The sequence below is a fragment of the Lethenteron reissneri genome, chromosome 55, assembly GCF_015708825.2.
Source record: "Lethenteron reissneri isolate LAM-NWPU_2019-01 chromosome 55, ASM1570882v1, whole genome shotgun sequence".
NCBI lineage: Eukaryota > Metazoa > Chordata > Hyperoartia > Petromyzontiformes > Petromyzontidae > Lethenteron > Lethenteron reissneri.
In genome coordinates, this window is record NC_083833.1 from 8,088,630 (window position 1) to 8,111,245 (window position 22,616).

Consider the following 22,616-nt stretch of genomic DNA (forward strand, 5'->3'; position numbering starts at 1 on the left):
GAACCCGGCGACCCGAGTTCCATTCCCCGATCACGGTCAACACCAGTGAAGATTATTTTAACCGCTTCCTCTAGGTCGACTCAGCCTCAAGTTAGTGCCTAGTGCGGTGTGTAAACATCGCCACTAGAGAGATAAAGGCGGTCGGGCGTGGTGCTGGCCACCCACCCCCTCGTGTGCCGTGCCGGCCTTCATAGGTGCTCGCTAACAGCACTTGCTCCAACAGTCTTGTAAGGCTATAGAGGGGGATCTATGCCTTCCGTGTTGGAACTTCTTTCGCACCATACGTGGCAGACCGTAGCACAGCAGCAGTTCGCCCCGCTCGCCGCAGAGGTTCAGCGTCTTTCGAATCTGGCAGGGCGGCCCCCACCGAATGACGGCACTACGGCGTGATCACGCGATAGCCCCCCGCAGTTTCCTCCACCCGTAGGGGGACCTTACGGTTCCCCGGTGGAGTCGTTCGGCAAGAATAGTAGCAGGCCAGTGTGTGGTGTGTGTGTGCGCGCACACTGGAGTCTCGGTCCAAATTTGCCAAAATTCGAATTTGTACATTACCTGAATTTAATGACAGCCGTCAACCTGCAGTGCGAATGGACTGGTGGCCACAGGAGGTAATGACAGGGGAGTCAGCTTGTAGTGTGAATGGACTAGTGGCCACGGGAGGTAATGACAGGGGAGTCAGCTTGCAGTGTGAATGAAGATTGAGCGAATGGTTTTAAGTGAGCGAGGTCGTGAGTGGTATTGAGTGAGCGATTGAGTGAATGAATGATCGAGTGAATTAAGGAACACGGAGATCAGTGTGTGTGAGCGTGCGCGTCGGTACGAATGAGAGCATGAGGGAGCGAGCGAGTTTGTTTAGGAATGGTCGAGCGGGTAGTTAGTTGAGGGAGATGTTTAGTGATCGAGCTGGTAAAGTGAGTGGTTGCGCGTGTATTTACGTTTAACTTCTTGCGCACCGTACGTATCCAACCGTGCTAATCAGAGGTGCGAGATTAGCCGTGATTCACTCGTGATTCACCCGTGTATCACCCGTGATTCATCCGTGATTCACCCGTGATTCACCTGTTTTTCACTGGTGATTCACCCGTGTTTCACTCGTGAATCACCCGTGTTTCACTAGAGAATCACCCGTGATTCACCCGTGATTCACCCGTGATTCACTCGTGATTCACTCGTGTTCCACTCATGATCCACTCATCATTTACTCATGATTCACTCATGATCAACTCATGTTTCACTCATGATCCACTCATGATCCAATCGCGATCCACTAATGATTCACTCGTGATTCGCCTCACGTGGCCTCGGGGTCGTACTCGGCCCAGCACCGCTTGAACTCGTCCAGGTGGTGAGGCCCCAGGATGGACCAGTCCCTCGTCAGATAGTCAAAGTTGTCCATGATCACCGCCACGAACAGGTTGATGATCTGGCGGCGACGTGACGCACAAAACGCATTTCCCGTTACCGGAGCAACGTTGACTTTCTTCCGTCGGACGCAGCCGGCCCGGGTGATCCTCAGCAGTTTAACACGTGTGCTTTCGCGACCAATCTCATCCAACAGAGGTGTTTTTTTGTGAGCGAGTGAACGGATGAGCAAGGCAGTCGCTTGTGCGGTGACTCTGTCCTGCTTGCCTCTCTCTCCCATCATTTTCTAAGCCCCCCCCCCCTCCGCTCAAAACCTGGCCACCCGTTCTGCAAGTGAACACGCGGTCCCCCCACGCGGTGGTGAAGACCTGCGCAAAAGCCAAACTCCAGTGCGCCATGGTTCCCAGAGGCAGACTCTGCAGCGGCGAGCAATTGGAGACTTTGCCGCGCCGCTTCTATTGCTGCGTACGACAGAGGTCGCAACCGGGTACCCGATACCCGTACCCTACCCGATACCCGGCTACCCGTACCCGGCCGGGTACGGGTACCCGTTTGCGACCCTGGTGCGGCCGGGCACGGGTAGACCGTGAGTCATTGGTGAGTAACTGTTTGTCACTCATTTCCCAACGTCTTGTCTCTTCTCACAATTTAAGTTCCTAGAATCAACCCACCCGCGCCTGCAACATGGCTTCATCCCAGAGGTCGCAATCAGGTACGGGTACGGGTAGGGTACGGGTACCCGTTTGCGACCCTGGTGCGGCCGGGTACGGGTAAGGAATCAAAAGCGACCTCTGGCGTACGATGGCGGCAAGATGCGCCCGGAGCTCGACGCCAATGTCGAGGTCTGCTGCCGCCGCTGCTACCGCTGCTGCCGCTGGCCGCGACGAGAGGGCTTCGGCGGAGAGAGAGTTGGGTCCAAAAAAGGAAACGGGGTGGTGGGAGCCGCCGGCGAAAAATAATCTTTGGGGCTGCCGAATATCTTGGGGGACTTAATGCCAACTGAGAGCGTTGGTAAGCAATGAAGCGTACACATTAGAGGGAGTTAAATAGTTTGATTAACAAAAATATATTTTACTTTCTTTTTGACTCTGATAAAAAAAATTGCAATTTGCTAAACGGACCGGCCCACCAGCCCTCGAAATGGACCGGCCCACCGGACTGCTGCCCTATGGCCGGTCCTAGGCCTGCTGGGCGCGTCCGTCTGGCACCGTGGCGCTCTCGCTCGTGGCGACCTCTCGCGGGCTTCTCTTGTTTTTGTCCATTCGTTTCTCCCCCCCACCACCATCCCAAAAAAAAAATAGAGTTGATTCGTTACAAAAAGTGATATCAACTTTCTCCGAAATTCGTCTTTCACCTTTGCCAAAAGCACGGCTGCCTTACCTTGGCATGTCTGGGTAGGCGACTTTGAAAATATTTTTGCACCCGGCACACCACATCCAGTAGGGCACCGCGGTGGTTGGGAGATGTTAACTCCCTCGCCTGGTATGCAGGAGGCCGTGAGTTCAATCCTGACCCTGATGACGCCTGTCGTATATTTGGAGTTTGCGTGTCTGTCTCTCTCTCTGTGGTCGTGTGGATTTTTCTCCGGGTACTCCGGTCTTTCCCTCCGCATTTAGAATCAACGTCACCACGCGTCTTAGAGTATTTGGCTGCTATACATTTCCACGTGGATAAGCCACGCCGTTGAGTTATCATTTGTGACAGCCGGGTCACTTCTGAAAAAGAGCTACGTAGCTCAGTGGGCTTTGCCTGGTAAAATAAAAATAGTAGTAGTTTATCTTCTTGGTTCTTTCGGTAAAGTCACGTAGAAGGGAAATAACAAAATAATAAAAATAAAACATAATAAAATAATTCTGACGACGTTTCGGCCACAACGCAGTGTCTTTCCGACAGACAGACAGGTCGTTGTGGCCGAAACGTCGTGAGAATTATTTTAATATGTTTATTTTTATTATTATTTCCCTTCTACGTGACTTTATCGAAAGAACCAAGAAGATAAATCCCTGCAGTCACGAAAGCTTTAAATCGAAATATAATAGTAGTTTAGTCATATACCGCTCGCAGTGGCTGTGGCTCAGAGTCGCGTGACACCTAATCCAGTTTCCTGGCAAAACTCTCAGCACGTTCAGTGACACATTCAATGTGCATATTCCACCCGCCGCCTACAGCCCGAGCTTTGCCCTTCCCTTCCCCTCCCGCCCGCGCTCGCTCCTCACCAGGAAAGCGCAGAGCATGAAGAAGCTGACGAAGTAGAGGACGGAGAAGGAGGAGCCGCAGGAGAAGGCTTCGTGGCGCGGGAGACCGAGCCCCGGGTGGCAGCGCTGGCCGGGCATGCAGGCGAGCATGATCTCCTGCCACGCCTCGCCCGTGGCACACCTGCACCAGGGGCACAACCACGGTCGGTAGGACGGTCGGTCGGTCTAACATCAGTGGGTTCTTCTTCTGAAACCTGGGGTGTGGTGATAGGTATGTGTGAGTCTTTGGGTCGATATGTTAGTCTATGGGTCTATGCGTGAGTCTATGGGTCTAAGCGTGAGTCTATGGATATGTGTGAGTCTGTGGATTCTTTGTGTGATGAGTCTATAGGCCTTTGTGTGCGCCTGTGGGTCTCTGCGTGAGTCTGTGGGTTTCTGAGTAATGAGTCTGTGTGTCTCTATGTGATGAGTCCTGTGGGTCTGTGTGGTGAGTCTATGGGTCTATGTGAGTCTATCTCCTGTATACCAGGCGAGCTAGTTAACATCTCGCTACCGTGCCTCCCGGTCAGTCGGTCAGTCAGACAGTCGGTCGGTTGGTTCGCTTGGACAGCTGATGGTCCGTTGCGTTGGTCCGCGATTGCGTCTGCGCATGGCTTGGCTCTCATTGACAGCGGCAGAGCGCTGACGCGCGAGGGTTCGGCAGGGCGCGGAGGCATCGCCGTTGCCGCTGTACGCTGCCACATTGCCGGTGAGGCTCGACGAGCCATGGCAACCCTCCCCGCCCTCAAGACGAATCAGCTCCTCTTAAAACATAAAAAAAACACCTCGAGCGGCAGTGCGACCCAGGGCGGGTCGCGGAGGCCAGTGAGGGACGGAAGAGTTTGGCAGTCGGGAGTCACCTGAAGAGGAGGAGGATGGACTGCAGGAACGTCTGGAAGTGGTTGTTCCTGTTGATGTGCGTTCCGTCTTGCAGCGCGATCCTGCCGAACAGCTGTCCACAGACACGGCGGGAACGCGGGGGGGGGGGGCGATCAAGTCGATCACGTCGATCGGTCGGCAAATGAGGTCGCAATCCACACATTTCTCTTTTTCGTCATCAATTATTTAAAAGCGGAGCGCCGCCTTCCACACCGTTGCGCGTCGTGATTGTGGGAAACCCCCGTACGGCCCACCGCGGCCGGGCTGATGGTGCAGATGATGTGACCAAGCCCCGCCCCTTAACCTCCCGTCCAGTGGCACACACGGGAACGGAGGCGGCATTTTATTCCGGAACTATTTTTTGTGCGATCAGATTCGTTGAAGGATGGAAACGATCATCTGTAGAGTAATAGATTGCTTAAATAATCGGACAGTCGGTGAATTGTACAGCTTTAATAATCTAACAGATGACGAATCGGACAATTGATTAATCATTTAGCCGTAATCAAGGCCTCGTGTGTAGAGCCATGCGGGACCAACTCGCCTGCATGCCGATGACGGCGTAGATGAAGAAGAGCATCGCGATGAGGAGTGAGACGTAAGGAAGCGCCTGTGGGGACACGGAGACACTGCGGCATTCTGGCAGGAGCAACGAGAACACAACAACAACAACGGCCGCCATTTGCAACAAAATGGCGGTGATGTTCCTCCGCGTCCTCCGGTTTCCTCCCACGTGTTAATTGGCTGATACCTCATTAATTGGCTGATACCACCTCAGTATACAGAGGAGTGCAGAGCTTGGGGAATCATTGGCTCCGGAACACCGTCTTGCTACTGCCTTCCCCTCCCTTCATCCTTGCAGCAGCGGCGAATTCTGGCTATTGCCATTGAACAAAGACGGTCACTTGCATCGCGCGCTTTCAGATGCGCTTCTGCGGCCGTCTGGTACGCTCTTCCTTTCCGATATTAGGAAGCCACTGGAGCTACGCATTTTTTAAGATTGAAAAGTTATTTCTTTAGAGATGCTTTTTGGTGTTTAGTTTATTGTCCTTCCCCTGCACCTCCGATTAGTGCGGATGGCTACATACGGTGCAAAAGAAGTTCAACATACGTACATATAAATGGGAAATGATAACGGAGGTCATGATGAGTATTAAGGTGATGGTAAATGTGGAGGATGAAGTCTATGATGTTGATGATTATTCAGGTGATGCTGCACGTGGTGATGACGCAGGTTATGATGGTCCAGGAAATAAGAAAGATTGAATTGGTGATAATTTTAATGATAATGTATGTTGTGCAAGTGGTAATGATGATGGTGGTGCAGGTTATGAAGATGATTTGGATTTATGACGATGTACATGATGACAATCCCCAGTTATCATGAGTCGTCCTCTCTCTCTTCGAGAGGTGGTGGCGGCAGTGTAACGAGTTGAAATGTGACCATCAACCCCTCCTCCTCCTGCCACCACCCGCGTCGGCCGGCCCATCGCCGCACCTGGAACGACTTGAGGAACGTCCAGAGCAGCGTGCGGATTCCCTCCCCGCGGCTCAGCAGCTTGACGAGCCGCAGCACCCGGAAGAGGCGGAAGAACGTGATGGAGAAGCGGTGGCGCTCCTCTTCCACCCCGGCGTGGGGGTCGCGCTGGCGGGAGCAGCGCATCGCGGCGTCACAGCGACGTCACCACGGCGTCACCGACGGTGTCGCGGCGACGTCACGGTGACGTCACGGCGACGTAACAACGACAGTCGCGGCGACGTTACGATGACGTAACGACGTCACTGAGGCGTCACTATGACGCAACAACGACGTCACAACGGTTGGGGGCGACGGGTCAGCAAGCGATGGGGAAGGTGACGGGTACAAATTAAGGTGTGTCCTTGAAATAATGAGGGTGGATATACAGCACTGTACCGTGTCCTGCGTGTAACACGGTGGGAGGGCGGGGGTTTGGGAATGGGGAGCACCGAAGAGAAACATTTAAGAATTAAAATTCACGATCCCGAAGCTCAAAAAGTAGTTGCCGACCCCTGGGCTAGTTTAATAAAGTTTCTTCCATTTAGCGATTGGTGAAATGAGGCGAACAATAACTGTGCGAAGGTGTGCATAGTTAGGAATCAAGCTGAGATTTCAACCCAACAGATACCAATCATGAATCACTATAGTGGTGTTCACCAAGCCCACGCTTTTATAAACAACACATCAAGTTAGCACCATGTTTTGCTGTGCCCGTGACACTGGAAAACATCACAATGTTTGATTCGCCAACATAAATGGCATTTATTGACGCACAAATCAAACATCTGCCATTGAAGACAAAACAGTCAAACACACACCACCACCACACTCTTTTTGGGGGTTGTAAAACAAATTCCAACTTGCAAACAACGCCGGATCAGCACAACAGCACGTTTGGTTAAGTCCCTAGACGTTCAGGAAACGTTCTGCAACCGATATCAGTTCCATTTCTCGCCAGCGCAGCCCCAGCTGAGTTCTTGTGCAGTAACCACGTGTTCTTATGATAACACTGGTCAACACACTTTTTCTGACATAAGGTATTCCAACGGGTTTAATGTAATTTTTGGGTGCTGATTCCAAATCTGGCATCAGTTTTTGTCTATCACATCAGGTTTGAAATATTGCATTTTCAATTAAAACTGCGGAAGAAAAATATTAAATAAATGTGGATATCTACATAAAATGATATTATAAACACACTATCCTAAAAATACATATTTTAATACTAAAGCAGTCGCTGACTCGCAACAACTTGCAATCATAAGTGACAGAGTTAATTTCGGGTAAAACCAATGAAAATGGGGTATGCCGATAGCATAAAAATTAGATGTGATAGAGCAAATCTGAGATCAGATTTGGAATCAGCACCCTGAAATTAGTCTAAAACAGCTGAAAAAGTCCAGGCCAGAAAATGTTTTTTTTTGTTGACCAGTGTAATAATTACGGATCGTACAGCAGCAGCAACCTTTCATAAAAATCGCAAGAGTGAAGAAGCGACTTCGCTCAACAAGGAAACTCCTTCCGAACGGGGGGCGGAAGTACTTGAAGGTTCCATGCCGGCGACCCGGACTGTCTGGACAGCCATTGGCAGCGAGTTCCACAATCGCAGGAGCCAGGCGAGCGAAGGGCCCCGGTCGCAAAAGGCCTCACACCGAGAACGGACACCCCCTCGCAAACAAAGACGGAAGATTTTCGCCTCGCTAAGCGTCATCCGCGTCGGGTATTTTTAATTTGTCCACGAAAATCACCCTGGTGTCTCTCCTGTTGTTGTTGTTGTTCAGATTTCGTCAAAAAATGGGAGAAGTATCACGTGATCAATTGTGGGTATGCCCTTGCACAGATGCACATTGGAAAGGCGGTGAGCCTTTTATTCGTTTTAAGTGATTTTTAGTTTGTGCAGTCATCGGTGAGCAGGCTGAAACCCATAAACTCACGGTACTTATGAACGCGGTTTATTTAATCGCAGTCGATGTGAGTTTATGGGCCTCTGTGTAAGTCTATGAATTTGAGTGCGAGTCTCTGGGTCTTTAAAGGTGCATTGAAAATTTTTGATACTCCTACTGATACTCCTGCTGTTATGGAGTTTGGTCGTACATGTTATGTATATCGTGTATTGTTACATTTGTATCACAGTTCCTATGATCACTGTTACATTGTTTTTATAGCTTTATTTTGGTGATTTCGAAAACGTTCTGGTTTAGACATATTTGTTTGTTGTAGTACAGAGTTATTCTGATAACTTTAATCTAAATTGTCTTATGGTTGTTATTGTTTGACTTGCATCCCACTGGGATTTTTGCACACACAGCCTTGATATACGGTGCTTATTCTGGAAGACTTTTGCTGTTTTTTCCTGGATTATTCTGTTGCGTGTAGTCACTTTAAGATGTTTCTTGTTCAGGTTTTTGTTTGTTGCGGTTGCACCCGATTCAAGAGCCGAATGGCTCACAGGGCTATACCTAATACATGAACTGAACTGAACTTTGTGTAAGTCACTGGTGACCGGACTGACACACACGCTTAGGAACCAGGTTTAATAACAAGCAAGTCTATGCGAGTGCCTTCGAGTCTCTATGTGAGCTCATGGGTTTCTATTTGGGCCTATGGGCCTTCGTGAACGTCTAGGGGTCTCTCACTCTGCGAGTCATCCGCGACGAGACCCGGGACCATTGACTAAAACCGCACTTGGGAACCCGGCTTAAATCGCGGGGATGGCGGCAACGTGGATCCGAAAACCCAGGATCTCAGCGGCGGCCGGCTCAGCATTCACGAAACTCTTTTCCGAAAGGATCCCTTAGAAAAATAAAAAAGTTTATTTCACCTTAACCAAACGACACGCAATCCTTTGCGAGTGCGAGCGTGCATTGTTCGTGAGCGGGGGGGGGAGGGGAGGGGGCGGTGCGGGGGGGTGGAAGGGAGGGGGGGCCACATGTCAAAGCAACCCCCTCCCCCAAAAACTCTGGACAAGAAATGAAAGCACACGGGGCCTGCTGACCCGAGCTGCCCACATGGCTCCTGGCCAGCACCCAACAGGGCACCACGTGGAGGAGGCCATGATCAGAGGTTTCCTTTCTCCCGTCGACACCGTCGACACCGGCGCGGTGGCCTGCAGCGGTGCCACATTTTTTGTCGCGGCGGCAAACGCGACCGCGGAGTTGACGCGGCACGCACGGTCGTTCACGGTGTCGCACGGTTATTAAAGGTTGGAGGGGCGCGGCCGGGGGCAGGGGTGGAGGTAAATACGTGGCCCCCCCGCGAGTGGTTTGCTCACGGTGCCACCGCTGCGCTTGGGAGAGGGCCTCCGCCAGAGGGAGCCACAGACAGCCGCTCTCAAAAATCTGATGAGCTACGAAGCTCTTCTTTTTCCCCCACGGACGTCCAGTAGGGGGCACGGGGTCAGAGAGAGCGAGCCGCCACCCACCGCTAGGAGAGCCGCCGTGGGAAGTGACCGCGACCTGCGGATCTGTCGCAGGGCGCCCATCGCTCGATGGTGAGCGGGAGCTAATCGCCCTGCCAGATTCTTCATTTATGGTGACATTTTTTTTAGTTTTTTGCGTGGTGGTTTAGTTACTGCAGCTACATACTATTAACATTCCTTCCCCTTTATTAATGCTACCCCTATCCCCTCCCTTTGATGCTGCTAATCCTGCATAATGCACGGGCATAATATGACTTTGAAACCACCATTTCACAAGTAGTGACTAATCCCATATCTGCATTTCCCATAAATATGCTAAATTCCTCTTGATATGCAAATTCTTTTGTCAAGGCGCTCTTCCCCCTTCAACCCAGCTTAAATATACGCTCCAAGCCTGAGGTGTTTCATTCAGACGCTGTCTTCCCGACAGACCTGTTCTTCACCTGAGGACGGCTGCTTGCGTTGTGGCCGAAACGTCGTGAGAATTATTTTATAATGTTTTATTTTTATTATTTTATTATTTCCCTTCTACGTGACTTTACCGAAAGAACCAAGAAGAAGAAAAAAATATATATGACATCTAGATATTTTATTTTTCCGGAGGACCCGGAGAAAAATCCACGCGGTCACGGGGAGAGAGATCTGGAACCGCGCCGCTCTCGAGGATAATTTGGCCTACTCTTCCACGCTGGCCAGATGTCTTGGAAGAGGGCGGGAGTCACCCGCACTTTACCCAACCGCACGCGACCGGCCGTTCGACCTGCGTGTGTACTGCGCATATCCTGGTATCGCCGTGCCGCGACAGACCGGGGTTTTGCTACGATACGGCGACAGGGGCCAGGAGAAGCGGGCGGAGGTGCCAGAACGGCTTAGCCGAGAAAACCTCTGATCTGGCACCGTGCAGCCCGTGGGAGTTCTTACCAGAAGCGCACCAGCGGTGGTGGAGGGGAACTTGCAGCAAAGCAACAACAGCTGTTAGAAAACAGAGCCAAGCAGCGGTTAGCGCGACCCACGAAACACCTTAACCACCTGACCGACCCATCACTTCCAGAGCTCTTGCGTACGACCCAGGCCAGTGCCAGCAATGACGCAGTACGCTCAGGGGTTTGCCTACCTCCGAGATGCATAAAAACCCGGGGCATACATGATCACGTGAAGTAGACGTCCCGGGATGGCAGCTGCCTCAACGAGAGACGATGACCCCGGGCAAGTGCCCGCGAGTTGCCCGCCAACTGCGCCAATTCGGGTCGCGTTTTGCTTTGCTCGAAAATCCAGAATTTTCTACTCGGGAGGGCGGCGAGGGGCGGCGGGGGACGGGAGGGCGGGTGGGCGGGTGGGCGGGGGGCGTAGTTTTGCCCCGCGGTGGGGCTGTGCGGCTCTCCGACGTGTTTCCCGGCCGGCCTGCGCCGCTTGGCCGTCGGTGCGTGGTGGATGCCCCGACGATCGGTCCGGCCGCCCCGCACCCCCCCCCCCCCCCTCTCCGCGTGCCGGGGGAGCTTCCCTCGGGAACTCCGCGGCGTTTGCTCCTACGGTTTTGGGGGAGCGGCGGAAGCCAATCGTGGGGGTGCCGGGGTGGCGCGGCAAGGAAACTCGTCGGAGGTGGGGGGTCACCGCGGGGGGTCACCGTGGAGGGTAACTGCAGAGAGGTCACCGTGGCGGGGTCAGCGCAAAAAAAAACGGGCCGCGGCGGAATCAACGACGGTGCGGATATTTTGTCCAATCAAAAAACAAAGAGAGAGGTGCGGGCATGTCACACGACGCTCAACCGACCCAATGGGACACGGCGATTAACATCCAAATTACGGTCGACGCCGAGCCGGCTGCCGGATCGACTGGGCGGCGAATTGATACGATCAAGAAAGCCTACTGTCTTCCATATATTGATCGGCGATTTCTTCGGGAATCCGATTTCACTGTAACCGCGGCGCCCGTGCCCCCTCACCTCCTGCTCGTTGACGACGACGTCGATGACGCTGCCCACGACGATGAGGAAGTCGAACGTGTTCCACGGGTCGCTGAAGTAGCCCTACGCAGGGGGAGGGAAGGAAGAGAAGGGGGGAGGAGGGGGGAGGGGAGAAGGAGGGAACATAGGGGTGGAAGGCCGTCATTAATAAAGAAGTTTGTACAAAGATTGGACTGGCGCAGGTCAATAGAAGGGATGGTGGCCGAGGGCGGGACACGTCCGTGAGTGTCTCTCATTCTTCATCACGGTGGCTAGAAGAGATTAACGACCTCGCCTGGTATGCTGGAGGTCATGGGTTCGATCCCGACCCTGACGACACCTGCTGTATATTTGGAGTTTGTGTGTCTCTCTCCCCCTTAAATCTTAAACGTAATTTAACGTAAAACATTTTGATTAAATATGGCAAGGAATGGAGTCACTATGGAGTGTTTTGGGGAAGACAATGTACAAGAATAACCGTCAGAATTTGTTTGTGTACGAGTAGCTCTGCGTGTGATATGAGCCTCTTGAACTATTTCGGCCACAGAAAGGTTTGCCAACCCCTGCTCGTGAGAGGTTGGCCACAGCGACTGCAGTGCGGGGCGAACGCTCCTAAAGTAATCGCCCGCAAGCGCCATCGGCGGACCGGCACGGCGGTGGGTGAGCGACGGCTCAGCCAAGTGGATCGGACTGGGGGTGGTGGTGGGGGGGGGGCGGTGGTGGGGGGGGGAGATGCGTTCCACCGAGTCTGACTCCACGAGTCCGTGGGTCCGCGCCGGGCGTTTGCGGCGCTCGCCTCACCTTCAGCTGGAAGGCGATGAGCTTGAGCAGCATCTCGAGCGCGAACAGCACGGTGAAGATCACGTTGCAAATGTCCATGAAGCGGCTGAATCCCTTGCTCTGTCCGTGGTGCTGTGCGACAACAACAACAAGACAACAATAAGCAGAACGAAATTAACGACTCCGGTACGACGACTCGGCCTTCCCCGGCCACCGCGGGGAGCGAGGTAGAGGCGGGCACGCGAGAAGGTCGCTCGTGTCGATGTCACGCGACGGTAACTTGTGACGCGTCGCCGGCACGCGCGCGCTTTACATTCGCTCTCCAAGAGAGCGCGAACGATTCAAGATGCACGAGGAACGACGGACGAGCGGCAGAGCCGCCCACCCCCTCCACCCTCCAACCCCCACGCCCCTCGCTCGCCCGTGACTCGATGTCCACTCGCCGTCGGGCGGCCACGCACCTGCGAGGCGAGGCACAGCGTGTTGAGGAGGATGAGGACGAACATGAGGTACTCGAAGGGCGTGGAGGTGACGATGCTCCACACCCACCGCTGCCTGGCTCCCGCGGGCATCTGCCTCTTGAGCGGGCGGGCCTTCAGCGCGTACTCCACGCACTTGCGCTGGCCGCGGTCGGTCGGGCAGGCGGGCGGGCGGGCGGCGGCAGTCGGCGGGAGAGGCGGAGGGACAGAGCGATGTGCGCGGGAGAGGTTCACATTCAGGGTGAGGTGGCCGAGCGGCCCAGAGGGGTCAAGAGACAAGGAACTGGCCGGATCCGAATCCGGGTTTCAGCCGCCTGCGAATAATTGTGGACGACGTCACGTGTGCACATGTTGAACTCCTTTCGCGCCGACCGTGTTAATCGGAGGTGGGGGGGGGGGGGGGGGAGGACAATAGGCTAAAGACAAAAACAACGTGGATCTCAAGACTCGCGGGCCGATGGACCCTGCCCTGGTCACCTACCGGTTTACACAGACACCCATAGATTTACACAGAGACTCATAACCTCATAGAGACCCACAACCTCAAGAGACCCAGAGAGGCACAATGATAGCCGTACACTCGAATAGACTGAGTTGCCACTGAACTGGGTTCTTGCGAGTGGTGAGGTTGATGGACTCCGCCCTGGTCACGTAGATTTCGGGTTCTGCTGCACTTAATTTGGATACAGTCCAGGTCTGAGAATTTAAATATCGGTTCCAATGAGTCACACAGACCTTAATCCAGCAGTGGATAGATCATGGCGGAGGGGAAGCGTGCGCACGTCACCTCACCTGGTTCTTGTCCAGCTCGCAGTTCTCGAATTCCTGCTCGCCCTGCGCCTGGAACGTGATGATGACGAAGCCCACGAAGATGTTCATCATGAAGAAGGCGATGATGATGATGTAGACGATGAAGAAGATGGACACGGCCAGGCGGTGGTTGTGTGCCGGGCCCAAGTCCTCGGCACGAGAGTCGATGGCCTTGTACAGTAGCCTGCGGGGGACGACGGGAAAATCAGCGTCGACGTCGTCTTCTGTCGGTAGCGTCATCGCCGCCGCCGCCAGCGGCGTCAACATCGCTGTCGCCTTCGTGATTGTCGGTGGCATCGCCAGGATCACCGTCAACACCGTTATCATCAACGTCGACATCGCTATCACTATCATCATCAGCAGCATCATCATCGGCAGGATCACCAACATCATCGTCAGTACGATCACCAGCATCTTCAGAATCGTCATCGTCATGAACACGCGCATTATTATCACGAGCGGTAGCAGCGTCATCATCACTCTCATCAGCATCACGGCCACCGGAGGTCAAACTCACAGCGCACTATAGAAGTGACACTCACTCTGGACAGTGAGACTCACCGGCGGTACGTGGCACGCGGATCGCTATGGGCAGTGCCACTCACCCGTGCCAGCCCTCGAAGGTGGACACGGTGAAGAGGGTGAGCGCTGACAATCACTCGTGCCAGCCTTCGAAGGTGGACACGGTGAAGAAGGGTGAGCGCTGACACTCACCCGGGCCAGCCTTCGAAGGTGGACACGGTGAAGAAGGGTGAGCGCTGACACTCACCCGGGCCAGCCCTCGAAGGTGGACACGGTGAAGAGGGTGAGCATGCCGGAGAGGACGTCGTCGAAGTTGTACTCGCTGTTCTGCCACTCGCGCCTCACGGCCACGGGAGGCCCGTGCTCCCGCACGACGACGAAGTATCCCCTGTACGGAGGATGACGCCATGCTCACAAAACAACAACAACAACAATAACAACGACAACAACAACAATGTGCGCTCGCCGACCTACGGTCCAAACATGGCTCAGCTCAGCTAAAACCTTTCCCGTTCCGATGACGTACGTGTACCAATGACGTACGTGTACTGATGACGTACGTGTACCGATAGTGTACGTCATCGGAACGGGACCGAAAAAAGACTAAAATTAAAATAACTTTATCGCTGCACCGAGACTTCCACAAGGCCATGCGGGGAGGGCGTGCGGCAGTTTTGGCGCCGGCTATCGTAGAGTGGCGGCGGTTGTGTCGCTACGGTTCTGTGCGGTGAGTAACAACGTCTTAAAAAAACAGCGGCGCTACTACTACGTCTCCCTCAATAAAATTAACGCCAGCCGCTCGCGCGTTCCGAGATGCGGCGGTGAACGGGGACCCCCCTCCCCCACCCCGCGACTTGCAGACGTCTCGGAACGGGAGAGGGGTTAACGAGACCGTAACGAAGGAACTCGTCAGCGGGGACGACAACCCTTCGGCCAGCCTCGTGGATGTGACCGGGGTTTTCTCTCTCTCTCTCTCTCTCGTGCAGTCATTGGTGACCGGGTTGAGACCATCAACCCCGCTACGCTTGGGAACCCGGTTTGACCAACGCTCAGTCTACGTCTATGGGTCTTTATGTGAGTCTATGGGTATCTCTGTGAGTCTATTGGTCTCTATGTGAGTCTATGGGTCTCTATGCGAGTCGATGGGTCTCTATGGGAGTTTATGGGTCTCTATGTAAGTCTATGAGTCTCTATGCGAGTCTATGAGTTTCTATGCTAGTCTATGGGTCTATATGCTAGTCTATGGGTCCCTATGTGAGTCTATGGGTCTCTATGCAAGTCTATGGGTCTCTATGTACGTCTATGGGTCTATGAGTCACTATGCGAGTCTATGGGTCTCTATGTGAGTCTATGGTTCTCTATGTGAGTCTATGGGTCTCTATGGGAGTGTATGCGTCTCTACGTGAGTCTATGGGTCTCCATGCGAGTCTATGGGTTTCTATGCGAGTATATGGGTCTCTATTTGAGTATATGGGTCTCTATGGGAGTTTATGGGTCTCTATGTGAGTCTATGGTTCTCTATGTGAGTCTATGGGTCTCTATGGGAGTGTATGGGTCTCTACGTGAGTCTATGGGTCTCCATGCGAGTCTATGGGTCTCTATGCGAGTATATGGGTCTCTATGAAAGTTTATGGGTCTCTATCGGAGTTTATGGGTCTCTATGCGAGTCTATGGGTCTCTATGGGGGTTTATGGGTCTCTATGTGAGTCTACGGGTCTCAATGGCAGTCTATGGATCTCTATGTGAGTCTATGGGTCGCTATGCGAGTCTATGCCTTACATGGGCAGCTGATGCCCAGATTCAAACCCAGGGGTCTCATCGAGGTGGCAGGTTCAGTGTCTCTGACAGCAATTCTGTGCCCCCAGTTCAGCCCCTGTCCAACAGCCAAGTTTAATCTCTGACACTGAACTAAACTATTTTTTATTTCAGCGGGTAGGGCTCACTGAGCTGTGTAGCTATTTTTCAGAAGCGCCCTGTCCATCACAAGCGATAGCGCAACCAAGTGGCTCAGCAGCATCATCATCATCATCGTGTGCAATTTTATAGCAGTAGCCGAATACTCTAAACGCGTGACGCCGATTCTAAATGTGGAGGGAAAAATGCGACCACAGGGAGAGAGAGACACGCAAACTCCAAATGTAACAGCAGGCGTCAGGGCCAGGATCGAACCCACGACCTCCTGTATACCAGGCGAGGTAGTTAACATCCCCTAGCCACCGTGATGATGACAAACAAATTCTGACAGTTATTCTTGTAGATTGTCTTTCCCAAAACAATCCATATGGACTCCATTCCTTGCTATATTTAATCAAATATGTAACGTTAAATTACGTTTAAGCTTTACGTTTTTTTTTTAAAACGGCTGCCTGCAAGTGGGCAGCCAAAGAGCAGCAAGGGGGAGAGAGACACGCAAACTCCAAATATACAGCAGCAGGCGTCAGGGCCGGGGTCGAACCCACGACCTCCTGTGTACCAGGCGAGGTAGGTAACATCTCCTCGCCACCGCGGCGCCCATTAATCAATCGGTTCACCGTTACTCAAACTCGTTGGATGCGGACTTGGGAGGGCACGGACCTGCACTCGCTTGGGTTGTGCTTTGACTGATCGGTGCAGCTGAACAGCTTCCCCTGCTCACGGCACACACGGCACGCGAGACGAGCGTGCAACACGCGTGACGCATCAGATGTGACAAGTGAGGCAGGCGTGCAACACACGTGACGCGTGCAACACGTGTGACGAGCGTGCAACACGCGTGACGCATAACACGTGAGATGCGAGACGAGCATGCAACACGCGTGACGCATCAGATGTGACAAGTGAGGCAGGCGTGCAACACACGTGACGCGTGCAACACGTGTGACGAGCGTGCAACACGCGTGACGCATAACACGTGAGATGCGAGACGAGCATGCAACACGCCTGACGCTTTTGACATGACACGTGAGCCACAGATCGTAATTGAACCACATAGCACGCGTCACATGTGAGACACGCATGCGACATGCACGGTGCACAGCGCGCGTGAAAACGCACGACACACAGCACACGTGACACGGAACATGCATACAACATACAAGACGCATAGCACGTGTAGCACATGAGACACGCGTACAACAAGCCTGACATGAGCGGTTCAATGAGCGCTGGCACCGTGGGTAGCGGCACTGCGCCGTGAACCGGGCATCCCCACCCGAGTTCGATTCCCACTCACGGCCGTCATCAGTGATCAGTTACGCAAAGGAGGTGGGGAGGGGGGTCGCTGGGTTACAGGTACCCATCATCACCTCTAATATGGGCTTCCCCTAGGTCGACTCAGCCTTAAACGGGTACCTCTCGCAGGCGGGGGGGGCGGGGGGGTGCAGCCGGGCACGGAACCCCGGCCACACCACCGTGGCGGCCTTAATAGGTGCTCGCCGACAGCCTGTCAAAGGCTACGGGTGGGGTTCAGGGGCACTGCGCTCGTCTGCGCGACGTCTACGGCACTGGCTTGGAATGGCAAGGGAGGTGACCGCGGCCGACGATGATGATGACGACGACGATGATGACGACAATGATGATGACGAGGATGATGACGACGACGATGATGATGATGACGATGATGATGACGACGACGACAACGATGATGACGATGATGATGACGAGAATGATGATGATGATGACGACGATGATGATGATGATGACGACACTGATGATAATGATGCCACCGCACGGTCTCAAACCTTGAAGAGCTGCACGCCGACGCATGCGAAGATGAACTGGAGCAGCGTGGTGACCAGGAGGATGTTCCCGATGGTTCGCAACGCCACGAACACGCACTGCACCACGTGCTGCGTCGTCCGCAGACACGCGCAGACGCACGCGCACGCACACGCGCAGACGCACGCGTGCGCACACACACACACACACTTGTGCACGTGCGTACGCACACACACAAGTGCACATACATGCACGGACAGGCATGTAGAGACGCGCGTACGGGCGAGCACACGCGTGAGCGCACACGTGCGCACGCGCACACACACGCACGCACACAAATTCACACGGCGCATTTGCGCACACGCACGCGCGTCACTCTCGCGCACCATCTCAAACGCGCGCGCACGAAAGACGATCAACGACGTCAATGGCAGCCAAGTGGCGGTGACGTCGCCACTGCGTTCGTGCCAGGCTAGGTGCACGTCGAGACTGTCACGTAAAGTGTCGAAGGCTCGCTGCTGCCAGGTCACGGGACAGACCCTTCAGGTGCCACGGGTCGACTGACTTGAGACGACGGGCCGACGCATCACCTGCGCGCCCTACTGTGCCAACTCGCTGCGTTTTAGCCGCCCGGCGCTCCGCTCGTTGTTGTGAGTGTCGCTCCTCTGCCATCCGTTGTGGCTGCAGGGCGACTGCCTCCCACTGCCCAGTAGCAGCAGCAGCAGCGTCCTTCACGAGCCTCCTCCACAGAGGCCGGCCTTGACACCGCCGCTCAGCTCCACGTCCTCCCGTGCCACATCAGCCCCATCTCTCCTCTAAGTCCGCGTGCCGCGCCCGTTTCCCTTATTCGTCTCATGCGGATCGTTTCTCCGTTTCTCCATCTCGTTCGCTCCGTGAGCTCAAGCGTAACATTTAGCCCACCGCCTGCACTTTTACCGTTCTTCGTAAACATCAAACGTCGTTCGTCGTCATTATTATCGACACGCTCGCCTTGCCGAGGCAGGCGCACAGCGGCGCGGGAGAGGGGCACTGACTCCACCTTCGAGTCCGGTCGAGGCCCCCCCCCACCGTCCCATCATCACCGAGCGCGTCCCACGGATTGTCACGGGCGGGCCGAGCGGCTCCTCGGGGGCCGGAGGTGGCGTACCTTGAGGCCCTTGGCGCGGTTGATGGCGCGGAGTGGACGCAGCACGCGCAGCACGCGTAGGATCTTCACCACGGAGATGGCGCTCGACCTGCCGGGGGACAGCGGGGGGGGGGGGGGGCAGCGGGGGGGGGGGGGGGGGACAGCGGGGGGGGGGGGCAGCGGCACGCGACACACGTGGGGTCTCCGCCGCGACAGTACGGTGCGTACTGCAATGTGCACTGCAAGGTGTGTACTGCAAGTTGCGTGCCGCTGTGCGTACTCCACGCTGCCTGTGTACCGCACGCTGCGTGCGGCTCTGTGTACTTCACCGTGTGTACCGCACGCTGCGTGTCTACGGCACGGTGCGTGCTGCTCTGCGTACTGCATGCCGAAGGACAGGAGGGAGACCCCCACCACCAGCAGGTCCAGCAAGTTGAAGCAGCTCCGGCAGAAGGAACCCTTGTGCAGAAACGCTCCGTACGCTGTGAGCTGCACGCACGGACACAAATGTGGAGTCAACATGCAGTGTGAGTGGACTAGTGGCCACGGGAGGTAATGACAGGGGAGTCAGCCTGCAGTGCAAAAGCACTAGTGGGCACGGGAGATAATGACAGGGGAGTCAGCGTGCAGTGTGAGTGGACTAGTGGCCAAGGGAGGTAATCACAGGGTAGTCAGCCTGTAGTGCGAACGCACTCGTCGCCACTGGAGATAATGACAGGGGAGTCAGCCTGCAGTGCGAATGCACTAGTGGCCACGGGAGGTAATGACAGGGGAGTCAGCGTGCAGTGTGAATGGACTAGTGGCCACGGGAGGTAATGACAGGGGAGTCAGCCTGCAGTGCGAATGCACTAGTCGCCACGGGAGATAATGACAGGGGAGTCAGCCTGCAGTGCGAATGCACTAGTGGCCACGGGAGGTAATAACAGGGGAGTCAGCCTGCAGTGCGAATGCACTAGTGGCTTTGGGAATGATCGAGAAGGGAGCACGGCCAGGTGGCGGTAGAGTCTGCCGGTGGAGCGAGCGTCCAGAGTGAGCGAGAAGGTCCGGGAATGGGGGCGTGGTCTCGTGTTGGTATATAAGAGAGAGATACGCGGGAGACTCGGGGCTGTTGCAGTGGGGGTCTCCGCCTGATGTCAAGTGAACGCGCCTTCAAGATAAGTGTGTCAAGTCGTCATTATCATGGGGTCATCTTTGCCAGTACCAAAATATGATAATAGGTTTTCCCCCTTTTTTTCTGGCAACAAAACAGGTGTTAAGATGTTAAAACACCAAACTGAAACCTTCTACAAAAGGCGTTTTGGCGTCCTCTGGTCTTGAAACGAGGCTCAAAAAAAAGATGTTTCTGGTGTGGACCAATCAGTTTCAAGGACAATGAATATATTATCAGAGTATGTTTTTTTTTTCATTCTGACCACAAGTAGTGTGGTTAATGCACACATGATTCCTTGTAAAAGGTTTCAGTTTGGTGTTTGAACATCGTAACACCTGTTTTGTTGTCAGAAAAAAAGGGGCAAAACCTATTGTCAAGTCGTCATTACATAAAGATCTCCCGGGGAATTCTTCACTGCACTGTTTGAGGGCAAGTGCTGTTAGCGAGCACCTGTTTGCGGCCGGCACGCTGGAGGAGGGGATGGTGTGGCTGGCCCCAAAACCACGTCCATAAAGACGATAATTGAACCCAGGAATGGACCACAAAGTGAACTGCGTGAAAAAAAACTGTTCCGTCAGGAAACAATTGCGTAATCGAATTATTTTTCGGGCCCCATGGTTGTATATGAAGTTCCGTCTCCAACCCCTTATCCACTCTACCTCTCCGCTGGCCTCTCTGTGTGCTGTGAAGGACCCAGTGCCCGAAACGTCGGCCATTGTAAATGTACTTTTCTTGATGGAAAAAATAATAGGCGTTTACCCTTTCTGACAAGAATACAGGAGGCGAGGGGGTGGGTGGGTGGCCAGCACCACGCCCGGCCGCCTTTGTCTCCCAGTGCTGATGTTTATGTGCAGCACCGGGTACTAATTTGAGGCTGAGTGGACCTAGGGGAGGCCCAGGACTGGTTAAAACATTTGCCACTGGTGCTGATCGGGTCGCCAGGTTCATAGCGCAGTGCGCTAACCGCTACACTACCACTCCCGACACACACATAATGGCGTGATTAGGCAAGAGGAGCCCGCGATATACAATAATAGCCTGGGTGCGACCGTGCGAGACAAATCAGATGTTGGGGGCCCCCCACGCTGACCGATCGCCGCACCCCCTGAGCTGATGATGTCATCACCACGCCATTGACATTAGGTCACGATACACCACGCGCGCCTGATGATTGCTCAACACGCCCTCGGCGCGACACGTCTCATCGCGACGGTCCGTGAAGGCGCGGGAGGCGGGACACGTGGCGGTCACCTTCATGAGGATCTCCAGCGTGAAGATGCCGGTGAAGAGGTAATCGGCGTATCCCAGGATCTGAAAACCAAAATCGCGGCGTGAGACGCAAGGCAAGGCGCGCCGAGACCCGGGGCCGTCGCGGCGCGACCCGAACCTCGTGGTCCGCTGGGTCAGCTTCACGCGCCGTGGCTCGCTCGTTGTGCGGCGTCGCCTGGCTCGGGGCCAAGCAGGGCCACGGTCGGGGATAGTGAGGCCTTCCTTGTGCGTACGTATGTTGAACTTCTTTCGCACCGTACGTAGTCAACCGTGCTAATCGGAAGGTGGGTGAGTGTGTGGATGAGTGACTGTGTGAGCGGTTGAGTCACTGTGTGAGTCTATGTACGTGTGCACGTTGAACTTCTTTCGCACCGTACGTAGTCAACCGTGCTAATCGGAGGGTGGGTGAGTGTGTGGATGAGTGACTATGTGAGTGGGTGAGTGACTGTGTGAGTCTATGTACGTGTGTACGTTGAACTTCTTTCGCACCGTACGCAGCCAACCGTGCTAATCAAAGTTTCGGAGGAAGGACAACAAACTAATCACAAAAAGCAGTTTTAAACAAATGAGTTTTTAATCTGGATGATTTAAAAGTGCGTAGCTCCCAGTGGCTCCCTAATATCGGAAGGGAGAGCATTCCAGACGGCCACCGCAGCGCATTTGAAAGCGCGTGATGCGGTAACCGTCTTTGTTCGATGGTTCGTCAAAAGCAGTTGCGAAGATGACCGGAGTTCGCGTGATGGTTTATAGCCCCTTGACGAGATCAGCGAGGTGATTGTGGTTCATTTGTGGCAAGCGCTTTGTGTGCGTAACGAGTGCGACCTCGTAACGAATTCGTTCGGCAACCGGAAGCCAATGCAGCTCGGTACCGCGTCACGCCACGCGCTGCAAGTGAACACACAGCGTCAACGCGCCATCTGCAAGCCACTCGAAACGTCGTACTCGAATTGTAAACGTCGTGGGTTTGCTCTCCAACACACAGCCAGTGTGCTGAACTAGTAACTAATCGGCACGTTTCTTTCACGTGACAAACCTCACCCAATTGGCTGCGTCGGGTGGCGGCGGCGGCGGTGGTGGTGGTGGGAGAACGACGCATTTACATTTTGAGGCGATCTAACCCCAAACCCCACCATACCCATTATCGCGAATAATATTGGCCGTGAAAGCCGAACGGCTACGCCCGCTTGCACGTGTCAAACTGGAGGCGTGTGTGAACCTGGTTGCGCAGCGAGTGTGGCTGGATGGGATCCTCGGCACCCAGCGCGAGGCTGCTCAGGATGATGACGGCCAGGATGAAGTTGGCGAAGGTCAGGCGGTTCACGACCCGAAAACAGAACACGCGGACGCTGGGGAGACAGAAAGAAGGAGCGGTGGGGTGGGGGGTGAGGTGGGGGTGAGGTGGGTTGTCCGCCACGTTCTCTTTGAGGCCG

The 22,616-nt window shown here is 54.4% G+C and overlaps 1 protein-coding gene across 1 annotated transcript in view; it reads right to left on the reverse strand.

The window, feature by feature from the left end:
- LOC133356809 (voltage-dependent L-type calcium channel subunit alpha-1D-like) overlaps positions 1–22,616 on the reverse strand; it is a 62,905-nt gene that overhangs the window by 8,859 nt on the left and 31,430 nt on the right. Inside the window, exons 20-36 of the mRNA XM_061574505.1 lie at positions 22,403–22,532; positions 21,169–21,228; positions 19,150–19,256; positions 18,789–18,876; positions 17,665–17,772; positions 16,520–16,572; positions 14,193–14,333; positions 13,406–13,607; positions 12,596–12,754; positions 12,156–12,266; positions 11,355–11,438; positions 10,334–10,384; positions 5,974–6,120; positions 5,020–5,085; positions 4,457–4,548; positions 3,579–3,738; positions 1,296–1,423 (exon numbers count right to left, since the gene is read on the reverse strand). Of these exons, the coding sequence (XP_061430489.1) occupies positions 1,296–1,423; positions 3,579–3,738; positions 4,457–4,548; positions 5,020–5,085; positions 5,974–6,120; positions 10,334–10,384; positions 11,355–11,438; positions 12,156–12,266; positions 12,596–12,754; positions 13,406–13,607; positions 14,193–14,333; positions 16,520–16,572; positions 17,665–17,772; positions 18,789–18,876; positions 19,150–19,256; positions 21,169–21,228; positions 22,403–22,532 (1,887 nt within the window). The remainder of the gene's footprint in view (positions 1–1,295; positions 1,424–3,578; positions 3,739–4,456; positions 4,549–5,019; positions 5,086–5,973; positions 6,121–10,333; positions 10,385–11,354; positions 11,439–12,155; positions 12,267–12,595; positions 12,755–13,405; positions 13,608–14,192; positions 14,334–16,519; positions 16,573–17,664; positions 17,773–18,788; positions 18,877–19,149; positions 19,257–21,168; positions 21,229–22,402; positions 22,533–22,616) is intronic.